The sequence below is a fragment of the Oryx dammah genome, unplaced genomic scaffold (genome assembly GCF_014754425.2).
Source record: "Oryx dammah isolate SB20612 unplaced genomic scaffold, SCBI_Odam_1.1 HiC_scaffold_2, whole genome shotgun sequence".
Lineage (NCBI taxonomy): Eukaryota > Metazoa > Chordata > Mammalia > Artiodactyla > Bovidae > Oryx > Oryx dammah.
This window is the reverse complement of record NW_024070186.1, coordinates 133,804,788-133,822,717: the sequence shown is the minus strand read 5'-3', so window position 1 is coordinate 133,822,717 and position 17,930 is coordinate 133,804,788. Positions and strand designations below refer to the sequence as shown.

The 17,930-nt window shown below is 37.2% G+C and overlaps 1 protein-coding gene across 1 annotated transcript in view; it reads right to left on the bottom strand.

Moving 5' to 3' along the window:
• Positions 1-16: 16 nt before the first annotated feature.
• Positions 17-17,930, bottom strand: part of LOC120882101 (multidrug resistance-associated protein 1-like) — a 95,940-nt gene continuing 78,026 nt past the window's right edge. The window contains exons 21-29 of the mRNA XM_040265908.1: positions 17,724-17,879; positions 14,478-14,677; positions 13,066-13,192; positions 9,575-9,676; positions 7,038-7,181; positions 4,568-4,726; positions 2,910-3,076; positions 1,678-1,872; positions 17-1,336 (exon numbers count right to left, since the gene is read on the bottom strand). Of these exons, the coding sequence (XP_040121842.1) occupies positions 1,204-1,336; positions 1,678-1,872; positions 2,910-3,076; positions 4,568-4,726; positions 7,038-7,181; positions 9,575-9,676; positions 13,066-13,192; positions 14,478-14,677; positions 17,724-17,879 (1,383 nt within the window). The 3' untranslated portion in view covers positions 17-1,203. The remainder of the gene's footprint in view (positions 1,337-1,677; positions 1,873-2,909; positions 3,077-4,567; positions 4,727-7,037; positions 7,182-9,574; positions 9,677-13,065; positions 13,193-14,477; positions 14,678-17,723; positions 17,880-17,930) is intronic.

Here is a 17,930-nt window from a genome sequence, read left to right as displayed (position 1 = left end):
ACAACTCCTTTCTTAAGAGATTTCAACAAATATTTATTCAATGCCTACTGAACACAAAACACAGTGGTAAGTACTACAGAAATATAAAGACAGGACAACACTTTCAGTAGCTAATGTTTTAAGCAAGGAAATTTTAGATAATGTAGGGTTTTACAATTTAAGTTAACATTTCATAAATACCTTTAGGGGATGAAGCAAAGTTATGCAAAGTTGTGAAGGAGAAAAAGAGGCTAGAAGAAATGACTGACGGGTCTGGACAGGTTAAAACATTTTATTAAAATAATCTTAAAAGGAAAATATAATTGAAGTTTGGAAACTTCAAATTTGAAGGGCAATTCAGAGAAATAATGTTGCTTCTATTACATAAAACTACCAAATGAAAAAGCCATTCAAAATATACTTAGTACCACAAATTAACAATTACTTGTGAATGTATACCATCTGATACATAACTCGCTGAGCTTAATCAAGTCAAAAATGACATTCCATAGAAAATACCGGCTTTTTACTCAAATGGTAAAAATATTATAAAATATTATTTTTAAATAAAGCACACCATAAATAACATATACTTTCTGTTTCAAAAAAGCAGCTGAATAACTCAAAGTTTTTCTGTGATTCCTCCAAAATTTTATATACTGTACTATAACTCAAAACTTTGTTCATATGTAAATAGGTGCCTATATAGTATTACTCTAAAATGCCTAATAATTTATTCTACAAATGTTTGTTGAGTATCAACAATCTGAAAGCACTATGCTAGCAACCCAACATACAAAGATAACAAAAGTAGGCTCTTGCCTTCAAGTAGCTTTAAGGTGAGGCACACTAAAAGAATTTAAACAGATTTTGGTCCTTGCCATGATAAAGGTATGCACATAGGGCTAGTCAGAGCATATCAAAGGGGATCCAGAAAAGATAGGGGACCAAGGAGAGAAACCAAGAGATACTTTGTGCAGAAGATAACTCCTGAACAAAGTCAGAGACTTAAAGGATAAGTGGCATTTTGCACTTTGGGCAATCAGTAAAAGGCATACATTCAGGAGGGCATGAATGGAAGAAAGAAGGTTGGACACAGCTCAGGATGGTTAGAACTATGGTGCTTATCTCTGTTTGTGCCAACCTAGGCCTACTTTTCGACATTTCTCTCCTGTCTTTATTTTTTCAAATTATAGTTTCTTATTTGGTATAATCCATAAATAACTATTTATTTTTTGCCCCTGAGTCTCCTGTTATTCCGGCTTCTGTTAGCATGTCAAAGAAAAGTCCTCTCTTGTGTATCAAATTCTGTGGTGTTTCAAATTCTGTAATTCTTCCGGAGTCTAGAACAAGTACCCTGCAATGTGAAAAGAATCCAGTCAGGTAACCTATAATCAGTATTTCAGTTCACCTTTCTTGTTCTTGCCACTGTAAAGTTTAAATTACTAGGTAAGTTCTGTCAGTACGAAATAAAAGTACAATTTGACTCAGGGAATATATCAAGTTTTCTAATATACTCTTAGCATTAACGCTTTCCTCTAATTATTTTGGAAAGTATCTTCCATACTATTAGGGGACAGTTTGTATCTCTCAGCACAGATAAAATCCATTATTAGTGGCAAGTAATTACTGTGTTTCAGATGTGCAATAGCTATCTCTATAGAAATTGTTTTACTTCTGAAAACAAATAAAGCATACCTGTCTGAATCAATGATAGAATGCAGCCTGTGAGCAATCGTCAGGATGGTGCAATCAGAAAACTCCTTCCTGATTGTGGTTTGCACCAAGTTATCAGTCTCAAAATCAATGGAGGCTGTTGCCTCATCCAAGATGAGAATTTTTGTTTTTCTCAGCAAAGCACGAGCAAGACAGACTAGCTGTCGTTGTCCAACACTGTTACAAAAAAATAGTAAAACGGTCTCAACAATGGATTTTACGATCACACACTTCCTATTCTAAAATTCTGATGACATTGTTATTCTCTTCCTAAGCCACATTCATTCATTCTTTAAGAAGTATTCCCTGAGTGATTATGCCAGACTCTGGTCCAAGTTCTGCAAATAGAACAATGAATTAAACAGACAAAAGTCTGTGGGTTTTCATGGGGAGACAAAAAATAAACAAGATAAATGAGCAAAAGGCATAAGAAAAATTCAAATATACAGAAAGGCAGGATGTAAAATGTGGGCATGGGGTGGAGATTTTTGATGAGCATGCCCAAGAAATCCTCACTGAGATGATGCCTTTAAATTCAAGACCTGAAGAAAATGGAAAGTGAATCCTACAGATTTCCAAAGGGAACTTGCTCCTGGCAAAGTGATTGGCAGAGGTAAAATTCCTGAGGCAGGCAGGAACTGGCCTGGCATATTCAAGGAACTGTAAGAAGCCAACGAGGCCAAGGTGGCAGAAACAGAGAGGGAGAGCGGGGAGTAAGCAAAGAAGCAGCTGAGTCATGCAGGCTGTGTCTCTTAGGTGCAGAGAGGGTCTGACTGATTTTCCTTAGGTTTCTGATAGTGATGAAGAAAAAGCAGCACTTTGTTGTTGTTGTCTTTCAGTCGTGTCTGACTCTTTGCAACCCCACAGACTGGGACATGCCAGGCTTCCCTGTCCTTCCTATCTGCCAGTTTGCTCAAACATTTTTTTCAGAAAGAAAGCTATTAGGGTAGGAGTCTTCACTAAAGAGGAGTCAGTTAACTAATGACTTTCCACACTGCATTGTTGCTTTCTTTCCCCTCCATTTTCCTTCACCAGCAGTTTTCCAGCCGGTGGCTACCATTTTATTTATTCCTTGTCTCTCTTCTCTAGAAGGAATGATGTGCTTTGAACAACAAAATCCATGGTGGCTCAGGAGTGACTTCCCTCTGGGGCCAACTTGTTTCTAAAAAGCCTGGAATGAGTAACTCAGGCAAGCTCTGTTCTTTTAAGCTTACCTGAGGTTTTCACCACCCTCTGAAATCTCATGCAGCAGCTTCTTGGGAAGGGACTGCACAAACTCTTTTAAGTGACATAGTTCCAGCACCTCCCATAGCTCATAATCAGGATACTTGTCTAGGGGATCCAGGTTCATTCGAAGAGTTCCAGAAAATAAAACAGGATCCTAGAGAATAGAACAATCACTGGTAATCTTATTGTCACATGAGGCATGGGTACATTAAATAAGAAAAAAGCAAAATGATGAAAAACTAAATAGTTATCAAATTCATTTTATATTGAAACCAAAGGCAGAAGGTTAGAATAAGCTGTGTTTGATTAAATTATTATAAACTTCCTGATTCTTCTTCTTTCTCTAGTTCATAATGTTGACAACAGCTTTCCAACCACAATAATAATGATGATAGTAGACACCATTTAGTCAGGGATATAATATAATATGGACTTCCCAGGTGGCTCAGTGGTAAAAGAATCCAGCTGCCAATGCAAGAGACGGGGATTTGATCCCTGGATTGGGAAGATCCATTGGAGAAGGAAATGGCAATCCACTCCAGTATTCTTACCTGGAGAATCCCATGGACAGAGGAGCCTTGTCGGCTACAATCCAAGGGGTTGCAAAAGAGTCAGACATGAGCTAGCAACTAAACAACAACGTAATATATAATATAGAGAAGAATACAATAAATGTATCTACAGTATGTATATAATATTATCAATTAGCCCACCAATCCAGAAATAAGGAAGCAAACACCCTTGTTAGACAGATAGCGAACTAGAGGTTTCAAAAAGCTCCTGTCCAAGGACACACAGAAAGTAAGTGCTTAAGCAGAATTCAAAAACAAGTCTATGCTTTTTCTAATACATTTACACATCTAGTGAAACTGCATTTTACTACACCTGTTTTGATTTATAAGAAAGGAATGACAGTTTCTTTTCTCCACCAATTTTTTCCCTGCCAAAATTTCAAACTTTACTTAAATTTGTTCCAAAGTAAATTCATGAATGCCAGTATACATTTAAACAATATGACAAAGAGATGATAGCATTTTTAGAAGCAAATATAAACATACTTCATAAATTCTCAGCTCAGATCTTTCAAACACAACTGAATGAGTCATATTTGACTGTAGAAGCATATTATTGAGCCGATTTGCATACTTGTTAATGATCAAGTTCCTTTGATGACACAGATGGAAAAATCAAAGGAGTTGGAAAAAAAAGATCTAACTGAATTATGGTTCCTTTAATTTTTTAAAAAGTATTTCTAAACCTCAAGTCAAAAAGTCAAAAAAGTCAAAATTCAACAAAGTACCAACTAAGCAAAAACCTTACTTATTGCTTTTTTCTTCTAAGAAACCAGTGTGTTTCAGTATGATTTCTTCATTTTAATTTTATTTCTATTTACTATTATGAAGGAAACTTGCAAAGCAACATACTAGTTTTTCAAATAGATAAATACACTTAGGAAGAATGCATCAGGGTAGAGTATTTAATAGGATTTAATTACATAGTTATTTTTCACAATATATTTAAAATAATTTGGCTCTCAAATCCAAATGTATAGGCTTGAAAGGAATATATTCTTAAAAAAAACAACAACAACAAAAGAAGTTTACCAGAGGGAGTTAAGAAAGACTAGCAGCAAAACAGTCTTTACCTGTGGAATAATATTAAGTTTGCCACGAAGGTCATGAAGCCCAATAGTAGATATGTCAATTCCATCAATTATAATTTTACCTCCTGATCTTTCTACAATTCGAAATAGGCAGTTTGATAGTGTTGATTTGCCTGCTCCAGTTCGTCCCACAATTCCAATCTATAATGAATTTATCATAAACAATTTACACCACATTTTGTGTAAGGGAATGAGACCTTTGTACTGACCAAAAAATACATTATGTGTCTGGCAAGTGGGATCTAACTGCCAACTAGTGTAAACTTGACTATCATGGAGGACTTAACATGACTTTCAAGGATCCATCTTTATCTAGGTACCACTTACTATGGTGGCTCAGAGGTACAGAATCTGCCTGCAGTGCGGAAGACCTGGGTAGGGAAGATCCCCTGGAGAAGGAAATCACAACTCTTTTCTGTATTCTTGCCTGGAGAATTCCACGGACAGAGGAGCCTGGTGGACTACAGTCCATTGAGTTGCCAAGAGTCGGACCCAACTGAGCAACTAACACTTTCACTTTACTCACTAGAAAGGCTTGGGCTAAGTTGTGTGTTTCCTCTGGTTTTGAATAGTTTAGTTATCACCCAGCAAGAACTTCTCCAGGCAGAGCAGATCATCCCTGAACCATCCCCCCTGAACTAGCCATTAAATGTGGGGTTTAAGAAGAGACTGATAAAGGGGTTGATTCCATGAGACTTTCCAAACGAGGCTTCTCTACCGTTCTTCCTCCAAAACAAACAAGCAAACAAGGGAGATGGAAACCCTTTGCTGAGATAGGCTAGAAAATCTAAAGGAATGCCTGCAAAACAACTATTGCATCAAAACTACTAAGGGTGGTCATAGATTATGTCTGAGGATTTTGGACTTTTGGACAAAAATAATCAGCTTGTCATAAGCATCCAGTGATTGCAGTGTTCCTTTGGCCATGAGATCTAAAGCAACCTCTTCTGAGTGTTGGTTAGCGTCTTGGTGTTAATGGAAACAGTGGATGGAGAGAACATTTGGTGGTTGGTTTGCCCTAATTAAAGATCTTAAATCTGACATACTACATCCGAAAATCAGGAATACACTGAATGAAATAGAGTAATTAAAATTCCACAATTATTTCCAAAAATTAACTTGTCCTTGAGGCTGCCTCAGTGGACCTGGTTTAGAGGGTTAGAAAAGGAGAATTTGGGGTTATCTGAAACAAGTCTCAGGAAAGGGGAAAGTGGAATACTGCTGTTCATTAAAAAAAATTTTTTTTTGCCTTTATTTATTTGTAAAATATCAATCTGATCAGGGAAATAATATGTTTTCATAAAAAGCTTTGAAAAAATATAGAAGCTAAAATCATCTAAAATCCCAACACCTGGAGAGAAGCACTGTTCATATTTTGTAACCATTCTTTTTGCTATTAGTAATATGTTTATCTGTTTGCTTTTTTAAAACACAAAAATGATACATTGTCAAAAGATTTGTATATTGTTCTTATTAACTAAATTATATCTCAAGCATTTCCCCATTTCACTGATAGTCTTGGAAAACATGATGTCACTGACTATACAAACATTCTCACCTGTGTATTACTGGATAGTAACTATTATCTGACTGTCTTACTGCTGCACTTTACTTACTAGAGGAAGTAAAAGTAAAATATACTAATAATACTGGACGTATAGCCAAAGGAAATGAAATTTGCATGATGAAGAGAAATATGCACTCCCAAGTTCATTGCAATGCTACAGTAGCTAAGAAGATATCAAAGCAACCTAAATATGTGCTATGGATGAATGGATAAAGAAAGTATATATATATATATATAATTCTGCCATAAAAAATGTAGAAAATCCTGCTATTTGTGGTAACATGGGTGAAACTGTAGGACATTATGCTAAGCAAAAGAAGCCAGACAGAGGAAAATATTTTATGATCTCACTTACATGTGGAATCTCAAAATGTCAAACTCACAGACAGTAGATCGTGCTTACCAGGAGTTGAGTGGGAAAATGGGAAGATATTGGTCAAAGGGTATAAACTTTCAGTTATAAGACACATAAATTTTAGATATCTAAGACATAGCATAGTGACTATAGTTAATAACACAGAAATTTGCTAAGAGATCTTAAGTGCTTAAAGTTATGATAATAATTTCACAATTTATGCATATCAAGCTGTACATCTATGTATACTGTACACTCTAAATATACACAATTTTCATTTGTTAATTATACCTCAATGTAGGTAAACATAGTAAAATCATGTTTCATAATAGATTATGAACAATTTAAAATACATATTTTTATTTGTAGAGGAAAAATTTATTCTTTACATACCAACAACGTCTTTACTATTTTTAAATGAAATTTGAACAAATGACCATCTTATACTCAATATCACAGTATATTTTGGCCTTGAGAATAAATATATTCAGATAAAAGGTAAAGTGAAACTTATGAAATATTTATGGTACCTTCTCTTCTCCATGAGTCTGGAAAGTGATATCTTGTAATGCTAAACCAAGATCATCTCGGTATCGAGCTCGATAGTCAACAAACTCCACTACCCCTTGATTGGGCCATTGTGATGGAGGCCTCTTAGACATTATCCAGGGTGCCTTAAAACAAATAAATACTTTTTAAACTGCAATTACAATAAAAATACCTTCCTTCCAAAAAAAAAATTGTTCTCAGGCATAAAAACAGAAGTGATGAAACAAAAATGAGGAAAGACAACATTTGTAAATATTATGATTTTTCTGAAAATAGTTTTAAATAATACCAACATAAAACTTCTCATCTAGTTATAAGAAGATTTTATAAATCAATTTTCACACATAAAATGGCTTCCATCTTCTATTAAGTTATCAAGAAAAGTCTTCTATAACTTTATAAAGGATATGAAAGTAACCTAGAATTTTAACTGACAGGGGACAGTTTGTCATTTATTTCCCACATACTGAGTGTTTACTGCACCAGTCAATGCTTTAGTTGTTGGAGATTTAGCAGTGAGAAAAACATAATAAATAATAAACATAAATTCTCCCTTCGGGAGAGTACTTGCTGGTGATGAGAGACAGAAAGAATCCTATAGTCTATGCAGAATATTGTTGCTGTGGTTGCTCAGTTGCTAAGTCGTATTCAACTCTTTTGTGACCTCATGGACTGTGGGTCACCAGGCTCCTCTGTCCATTATCCCAGCAAGAATACTGGAGTGGGTTGCTGTTTCCTCCTTCAGGGGATCTTTCTGACCCAGGGATCAAACCCGTGTTTCCTTCAGTGGCAGGTGGATTCTTTACCACTGGCCACCAGAGAGGCCCATGCAGAATGTTAGCTGATGATAAAGTTTTGAAGGTCAGGAAATAGGCAGTGTTGGTGTAATTTTAAGAAGGGGGGTTAAGAAAGTCTTGACTGGACCTGATTGGGAAACAAGCCATTTGGATATCAGAGGAACGGCTTTTCAGGTAAAAGAAGCTGGGTATACAATCTGAGGACCTGAGACACTGGAGGAAGAACAGGAGGTAGAATACACAGAAGAGTGTGGCGCCCGGCCAGTGAGGGAAGTGTTTTCATGAAAGGAAGTGATCACAAGCATCGAATGATAGGCTAGGTAAAGTGAAGACTGAGAGGGCACCGCTGGTGACGTTGACCAGGGCAGGCACAGTGACGAGGTGGAGTTAAAGCCTGTGTGAAGAGGTTCCAACAAAGAACGAGAAAAGGAGTTAGACAGAGCAAGTACAGGAACTGTTCCCAAGAATTTTGCTGTAAAGAGGAGCAGAGAAATGGGGCTACTGAGTAAATATGGTTATATGGACGTATTTACTTTTTTCCACATCAAGAGTTTTGTAATGGTATCTCTTACCTTACAAGGCATCAAATTATATAAGGGTAACTTTTAAAAATGTGTGTGCACACACACACATTTTATTGTCTTTTTTTGCAAAATAAAGACATGTGGGATCTTGGTTTCCAGACCAGGGATCAAAATCGCATTCCCTGAATTGGAAGTGAAGTGGAATCTTAACCATTGGACTACTAGGGAAGTCCTGAGAATGATAAAATTTTTATATAGTCCTTACATAGCAGTAGGCTGAACAAACTAAATATTAATAATTATGATTTTTATTGTGAAGGTAGACTAATCTTTTAAGAAATTTTCGTGAAAAATGAAGGTAAGACTCAGGAAAGAATCTGGAGGAAGAATCAACATTTAGGTAGGAGTTAGAGTATGCAGAAAATATTTTAGCATATTTGTAGGCTGAAAGGAGCAAAGGGGTTAGGGTGCTGAAGTTAGGACTTAAGAGAAGATGGTTAATGGAACAAGGTCTGAGAAAAGACATGAAGAGATGCTACCAAAAATACAGCTGGAAATCTGTAGGTTTTTATTTGGAGGAGGAATACACCTTCCTGAGTTATGAGCAAAGGAGGAATTTTTCATGAAGATTTAGATATCTTTATAGTCAGATTGAAGAAGATATAGAAATTCAACATATAACCTTTATCATCTGCCCTGTTAATTCTTGGAACTGGGAGACAGAAGTAACTGAAATTAACAAAATATGCAGATAATGCAACCATTATACTCTGTCGATAGTCTAATTCTTCTGTCCCTCAAATTATACTAAATTAAAGGGAAAAAAGCAGACTGATTTATTCTCCTCTTCCTTCCCATCCACAGAGATGCTAATGATGAGTAAATGGAACAGAAGGTATAAACAATAAAGGCATACTTAATTTCTAAATTATACAATCAGACTCTAAATAATTAAGACATGACTATATTAAGACATTTCTCAATGTAAAATCTTTACAAAGTTGTAATCAGAAGTTGCATATTTTACTCTACATTGGTAGGGGACAGATCACTGTGCCTCTTAAAAACAGGTGATCATGTTTCATTTTTATAACAAATACAGATTTTGTTCAGAATTGATTTTCAGAGTGTCCATTCAAGGTGCACTGCAACATCTTAAATTCTGTATCTGTTTATTGGTTATTCATGAGTGCTTACCTCTTTATCCATATCTTCATATTCACAAACTCTTTCAATGGAAACTGCATTGGCTTCAATTTCACATGCTTTCCTTACCCAAAAATTCAGGGTTTGAGTAATCTGGGAGTGAGAAACCAAGAGCTTAATGAATAAGTAGCAGTCTTTTACACACGTTAATAATACTTTACAAAGCTTTTTTCCCAGAGTTTTAGTATATTTTATCCCTTTGAATTATTTAACAACTTAATTCAAAGCAAGCATTTTTATCTACAGACACACATATGTGCTGTTTTAGGTTTGTTCAATTCATTAATGCCATAAATAATGGTTATTTGGCAGAAGATAGACTGTTCACTATATATTAAAGGGGCCCATACTTGGTGTAAGGAAAGATGAGTACCAAGACTGATGGGATAGGCCCTAAGAAATGTACATCCTAAGCGGGGAAAAAATTTGTGCACGATGTTACCTTTGCCACACTTTACCATTTTCCACTAGAAGGATTCTTCTAATTTTCTGACTACAACTGTCTCCTTTCCCCCCCCCCCCAAGTTTTACGTTCTTCACACTCACCTTTCCTCAAAATACAAGTCCTCCAAGGTTATAACCTCAAATGTAGTTCTGAAAGTCAAAAAGCCCTCACAATTCGAATTTTTCTTCAGTTTGTTGTTAAAAGATTTGATGGCCAACCTGACTTGAACTAATGTGGGCCTCTTTAAGGTGTTGATTTAATTCACTCGTGCTACACATTCACATGTTTCACTGCAGAACAAATAGTTTGACTACAGAGTTCTGCGCAGGCACTCCATATACTATATATATATATATATATATATATATATATATATGCATGTGTGCATGCCAAGGTTCTTCAGGCATGTCCAACTCTTTGCAACTGTATGGAATGTAGCCCGCCAGGTTCCTTTATCCATGGGATTCTCCAGGCAAGAATCCTGGAGTGGATTGTCATGCCCTCCTTCAGGGGATCTTCCTGATCCATGGATCGAACCCATGTCTCTTATGTCTCCTGCACTGGCAGGCAGGCACTTCACTACTAGTGCCACACCTGGGAAGCATATATATATATATATATATATATAGTATATATATTATATTTCCTTTCTAGAAGCCTAAATTCTTAATTCTGAAATGCAACTGACCTTGAAGATTTTAGATGAGATGAAGAGCATGTACGCAAATTATCTAAATTCACCTTATAAATAATATGTGTGTATATATATATATATATATATATAAAGCAGTATAAGACATTTTCTATTTTACAAAGGGGACCTGAACACAGTCATACCACTAGCACTTTGCAGTATAATATACACAGAGCTTATTAGGGAAAAAAGTAAAAGCAGAGAGGAAGCAGAGCATATATTCTTCCCAGAACTTGCATTATTTCTGCTTAGGTTGGATAAACTATCAAGTTAGTGCAAAAGTAATTGCAGTTTTTGCACTGTTGAAATTAGCCATTTGATATTGGAATTCATTCTTAAATGTGGTTACATTATACATCATTTTAATGCACATTTCTTGCTTTGTGTCTTTGCTAATGACTTATTATTTGCTGCTTATTTTATATTTATTTTGGACTATGGAAATGATGTTAGAAAAAGAGCAAATTTGAGCAATGTTATTATTCGAGTTCAAATTGGGTTGTAAAGCCGCAGAGACAACTCAAAACATCAAAGACACATTTGGCCCAGGAACTGCTAATAAACATACACTGCAGCGGTGGTTCAAGAAGTTTTGCAAAAGAGACAAGAGCCTTGAAGATGAGGGCATAGTGACTGGCTATGCAAAGTTGACAAGGACCAATTGAGAAGATCATCAAAGCTGATCCTCTTACAACTACATGAACAGTTGCCAAAGAACTCAACATCAACCATTCTACAGCCATTTGGCGTTTGAAGCAAATTGGAAAGGTAAAACTGTTCGGTAAGTGGGTGCCTCATGAGCTTCCCTTGTAGCTCAGATGGTAAAGAATCCACCTGCAATGCAGGAGACCTGGGTTTGATCCCTGGGTTGGGAAGAACCCCTGGAGAAGGGAATGGCAACTCTTCCAGTATTCTTGCCTGGAGAACCCCATGGACAGAGGAGCCTGGCAGGCTATAGCCCGTGGGGTCTCAACGAGCTGGACACAACTGAGTGACTTTCACTTTCATGAGCTGATGAGAAATCAAAAAAACTGTCATTTGGAAGTGTCACCTTCTCTTATTCTATGCAACAACAACAAACCATTTCTTCATCAGATTGTGATGTGTGACGAAAAGTGGATTTTATACACAATCAGTGACGACCAGCTCAGTGGTTGGACCAAGAAGAAACTCCAGAGCACTTCCCAAAGCCAAACTTGCATCAAAAGAAGGTCATGGCCACTAGCTGGTGGTCTGCTGCCAGTCCGATTCCCTACAGCTTTCTGAATCCCGGCAGAACCACTACATCTGAGAAACAGGCTCAGTAAATCGATGAGATGCACCAAAACTGCACGCTGCAGCCAGGATTGATCAACAGAAAAGGCTCAATTCCCCATGACGATGCCCTACTACATGTCACACAACCAGTGCTTCAAAAGCCGAACTAACTGTGCTATGAAGCTTTGCCTCATCTACTTTATTCACCTGACCTTTCGCCTATCGACTACCCCTTCTTCAAGCATCTCCAAAACTTTTTGCTGGGAAAATGCTTCCACAACCAGCAGGAGGCAGCAAATGCACTCCAAGAGTTCATCAAATCCTGAAGCATGGAGTTTTATGCAACAGGAATAAACAAACTTATTTCCCATTGGCAAAAATGCATTGATTTTAAAGGTTCCTATTTTGATTAACAAATACGTGTTAGAGCCTAGTTACAAAGATTTAAAATTCATGGTCTGAGACCACAGTTACGTTTGCCCCAACATAATAGATGGACCGGACATGGTAGAGAAAGGCCCTACCCTTGTTGTGTGCATGGCATGCATGCTAAGTTGCTTCAGTCTTGTCTGACTCTTTGTGACCCTATGAACTGTAGCCCTCCAGGCTCCTCTCTCCATGAGATTGTCCAGGCAAGAATACTGGAGTGGGTTGCCATGCCACCAGGGGATCTTCCTGACCCATGGATTGAACCTGAATCTCTAACGTCTACCCTGCATTGGCAGGCGGTATGTTTATATTAGCACCACCTGGGAAGCACCACCTGGGAAGCCCCCTACCCTTGTTACACTTTACAGTCTATAAGGATAGGAGAGGTTGAAATGTCTGGGTAATGATGCAACACTAGGATCCTGGTCCTCCAGCACTGAGTCTTGGGGATCAGCTTTCTTTCTGTGAACTACCTTAGAACTGCTGAGGGAGCTATTTTGCTAGGAGCAAAAGAGCAAAAGAAATGCGCCTCCAGGGTAATCCAGATTTGTCTCTCATTACTTAGTTACTACCGTCTCTTATTCAGACAGGAAAAGAAGAGAGCTTAAGTAATTGGATTATAAACATGTCATATACCACACAATCATTATTACTTACATTTAGGGCATAGGATATAGACAAACCAACTATTGCAGAATCTATAGAATTGCCAGCCAGCACAGTAAGTACTGCAGTGAAGAACACCATTAAGTTGCCAAGAAATTCAAGTCTTACAGACAGCCACCTGAAATAATGGAAAATATTCCTGAAATGAGATGCAAAAGCTTTGGTGCACTCAATATGAACTCTCCTCTGGGAAATGAAGACATAAACATCAATAGCTGCTTTCTACTTTTTTCTCACTTAGTTAGAACTCAATCAAACATAGGATGGTTGCAATGACAATAAAGAATTTATCTTCATAAAAATATGCTTTACTTTTGCAGAACTTTGCTTTTAAACTTCAGTTCAGTTCAGTTCAGTTCAGTCGTTCAGTCGTGTCTGACTCTGCGACCCCGTGAACCACAGCATGCCAGGCCTCCCTGTCCATCAACAACTCCCGGAGTCCACCCAAACCCATGTCCATTGAGTCGGTGATGCCATCCAGCCATCTCATCCTCTGTCATCCCCTTCTCCTCTTGTCCTCAATCTTTCCCACCATCAAGGTCTTTCCAAATGAGTCAGCTCTCTGCATCAGGTGGCCAAAGTATTGGAGTTTCAGCTTCAACATCAGTCTCTCCAATGAACACCCAGGACTGATCTCCCTTAGGATGAACTGGTTGGATCTCTTTGCAGTGCAAGGGACTCTCAAGAGTCTTCTCCAACACCACAGTTCAAAAGCATCAATTCTCTGTGCTCAGCTTTCTTCACAGTCCAACTCTCACATCCATACATGACCACTGGAAAAACCATAGCCTTGACTAGATGGACCTTTGTTGGCAAAGTAATGTCTCTGTTTTTTAATATGCTGTCTAGGTTGGTCATAATTTTCCTTCCAAGGAGTAAACTTAATCAGAATTAAAAAGAAAAAAAGGAAAGAACACCAGCTGAAATGATGCATTTATTTAAAAATCTCATTGGAAAATCACTTACCTTTCTGATTGCATGCACATTTTATACAATAAAATTAATCTCTAAAAGTTAAAATGTGCCTAAGTACTATTTAACATTCCCCCCCCACACACTGGGTGAAATGTATAGCTTTAAATCAAAATATTATAAATTACTGTGTGCAAATAAAATTTATGTTCACATACATAAATACAACATAGAGTCATATCTTTAGTAATTCTAATAGCATCCTGTGTAACTTTCAAAAAATGTAGGATCTTGCATTTACATAAGTAGCATGGACTGTTCATATGGATATAAATAGATGTACTTTAACTTAAATGTGTATTAAATACTAGAAATATTTAAGATTTTAATATTTTTGATGAAATGCTACTAAAAATACTCTATTTAGATGTCAATAAACAAAACATCCAAGAAGGGACTAGTCCTGAATTAGGTATGCGGATATGACTTACCTGTTTGAAATCACATTGTTGTAGAAACAGACTAAGTTCTCATTCACCACCTCTTTGTTTTGCTGGATGAACCTCTGTTCATGTCCAAATGCCCTGATAGTGGACACTCCCAGCAGAGTCTCGCAAAAATGGGAAATGACTGGAGAGCGAGCTGCTCCTGCCAATCGTCGAATCTGCCGAGAGCTCGCCATGTAGTACCTCTAACAGGAAAACAGAAAGAGGTGGTCTTGCAGATGTAGCCAAAATTTCTTCAGCAGTTTGAAAATGGCAAGATACGTGTGGAGTGGGCTAATGAGCAGCCCCCAAAAGTTAAATTCAAGTTCTAACCTCCACTGCCTGTGAATATGTTATTTGGAAAGAGGATATTAGCAGATGTCATTAATATCTTGAGATCCTTAGGGTTGGCCTGAAATCCAGTCTGAGTGTTATAAAAAATAGAAAAGGAGAAGACATAGACATAGGGAGAAACCCATGGAGGACAAGATTGGAGTGATGTACCTGGGAGCCAAGGAAAATGCCAGGGGTCACTGAGAGTCACCAGAAGCTAGGACAGAAGCATGCAACAGAGGCCTACTCCTGGATTTTGGACTTGTGGCCTCTAGAACTGTGAAAGAATAAAATTTCTGTTGTTTTAAGCCACCAAGTTTGTTATAGGAGCCCCGGGAAAGGAATGTACCTTTGTAACAGTGAAAGTGAAACTGTTAGTAACAGTAAAAAGCTCAAATTCTGGATAGCACAACTCAAACATAATTGGGCAAAATTTCACCTTGGTAATGCTCTCAAACAACCATTATTGAGTACCTACTGTGGAAAAAGTTCTATGTTAAATAGTTGAAAGTGTGGCCAGGTGGTTAACCCATTAAATGAAGGAAGCCTACCAAGTGCACAAACAATAATATTTTTGTGATAGTGAATGTGTTCAGTCCTTCAGTCATGTCCAGCTCTTTGCAATCCCATGGAATGTAGCCCACCAGGCTCCTTTGTCCATAGAGTTTTCCAGGCAACAACACTGGGGAACAACACTGGGATCTCTTCTCTAGGAGATCTTCCTGACCCAGGGATCAAACTCAGGTCTCTTGCATTGTAGGCAAATTCTTTACCATCTGAGCCACCTATACCTAACTATAATTATGGAAAATTTTTCCACTAAAAAATTTCAGTATGGCCACAATTATAATTGGTGCTTCTCTGGACAGTTGAGATGAGTGGACTGTAGAGAGCTAGAAGGAGTAAGCCTGAGTTAATTGGATAATCATTCATCAGCCCCAAATAGTTGCTATAAATTGGAAATGAAAATAAAGAGTTGCCACATCTTGCAATTTTTTTTCAGGAAAATCTTTTATGTAAAATTCCTGATTTTAAAAATGTCTTCATTTTAGTAAAAAATATTGAGCTAGCTAAGTGAAAACATATCTGAAGCCACATGTGGTCTATCATCTTGGAGTTTACAAGCTCTGCTCTATGCTAAGTGCTCTGGAGAATACAAAGGATGATGGCATTCTGAGCCTGCCAGGGGACTTAAGAGATTGTCCCAAAAAGAGTTTCATAACAGTTCAATGAATTGTTGAAGCCCTGGAGTCTATCCATAAAATTATAGAGAGCTCTGAGCTTAAGAACCTTTGATCTAGATTAATGCTTCTCATATTTCAGCAAAAATTACCAAAGGATTAAAAACACAGATTTCTGGGCCCCAACCTGAGAGATTTTTCATCCCCCCACCCCAGCTCTATTAGGGTATGATAAATAAAAATTATACATATTTGCTTGCAAAATATGGTATTTTTAAAAGAAGAGGTACAATTGGAGATTCTGATTCAATAGGTCCATGGGTCCAGGGACCACACTTTGAGTAGCACTGATCTAAAGCAAACTTCTTATCTTACAGGTGAAAGAAAAGAAGGTTGGAAAGGGAAGTGATGTACCAAGCACAGGAGTCAAGAAAGTGACTAGAATTTGAGGCTCCTGACTCTATCTTCTGGGCTCAACCTATTAAGTTCCCCTTCACAAAACATGGTTTCTAGACTCTTTTCCATTCCTAGTCACCCTATTATAGTGCATCAACCACAAAATTTTCACTTGTGATACGCTTTGTTGTTTTTGGTTTTTTAAGCAGATACAATTGATTCTCAATGTCATTCATCAATTTTTTCGGTTATTTTTAAACTATAAGACATAGTGTTTGCCCCAGAGAACTTACAATCTTCTTGAGCAGACAATTTTAGGCCCACTAAAAAATAAAATAACAACAAAACAGCCCACAAAATAATATAGCATAATACAATAATATTCTGTAATAATATAGTATAATAAATCCATAATACCTTCATAAGTCATATCTTTGCACTATTTTGGTAGAGAATGCTTCACATAGAAAGTAGAATATAACCTATGCATAAAGGGTGAGTAAGATCCAGGCGGCAGAGAGAAGAGGGGCATCATAAAAAATAGGAACAATAATGATAGTAGACATGTAGAAATGAGCAAACGATTAACACCTTGATTTGGACAAATTGAACTCCAATAAGAATTTTAAAATGTGGATTTTGAGGAAACATTAAGAATGGCATCCTTTCATATAAAGAGCCTCAAAACACTATTAAATTTAATTTAAACAAGTGTTAAATTTTGTTTTTACACTATAGCCTCCCAGTGACACTATCTTGGAATTCAAATTGGCTGACTACATTTTAATTAGAATATAAAGTTGTACACCTATCATGAGAGATCTGTTTAGTACTTCTAGCAATACTTTCTTGATAGCAGAGTAACAGGGCAAAAGGGAATATTTGTTTCTCTCTTGAATCTTCAGGCAAATTGACTTTCTGCTAAAATGTAAATAACATCTAGTTTTTGTAGTGGCCGTCAAAATGCACAACTCAGTTCTCTTGTTGCAGGGCACATCGCTGCCTGACAGCGTGGCTGCTGTCTTTCCAAATCCACTCCTATTTTAGAATGGAGGCCATTTTTCCCTCAGGTGGCTCCCAGGAAATGACTCAGCAGGGAAGGGGTTTTAAAACAGACTCATTCAGAGGTCACATGGGAGTACCAGTGGGCAGTATTGGTTGTGGACTTTCCATTCATTCAACCAAACCTCTTATGAAACTGTTCTGTAGTCTAAGACTTCCTACCATCCTCTTCCTTTCCCTTCTTCCTCAGACTCCTAACCATCTGAGCCATTAGGGAAGCCCAACTAGTATTTGATTGTGAACTTGGAAGTTATTAAAACATAAAAATTCATGAACTTACCTGTATAGTGAAATAGAGGAAAACTAAGGGAATAACCCCCAGAATGAAGAGTGGTAAAGCTCCCACAATGACCAAAACTGTTCCAATAACATCCAGTGTACAATTCACCCAGGTCCGTATGTAGTAATGGAAACGCATATCAATTATAAACATGTCCTGAAAATTTTGACATCAGATCACTTTATTTTTAACTTTTCATGGTTTAAA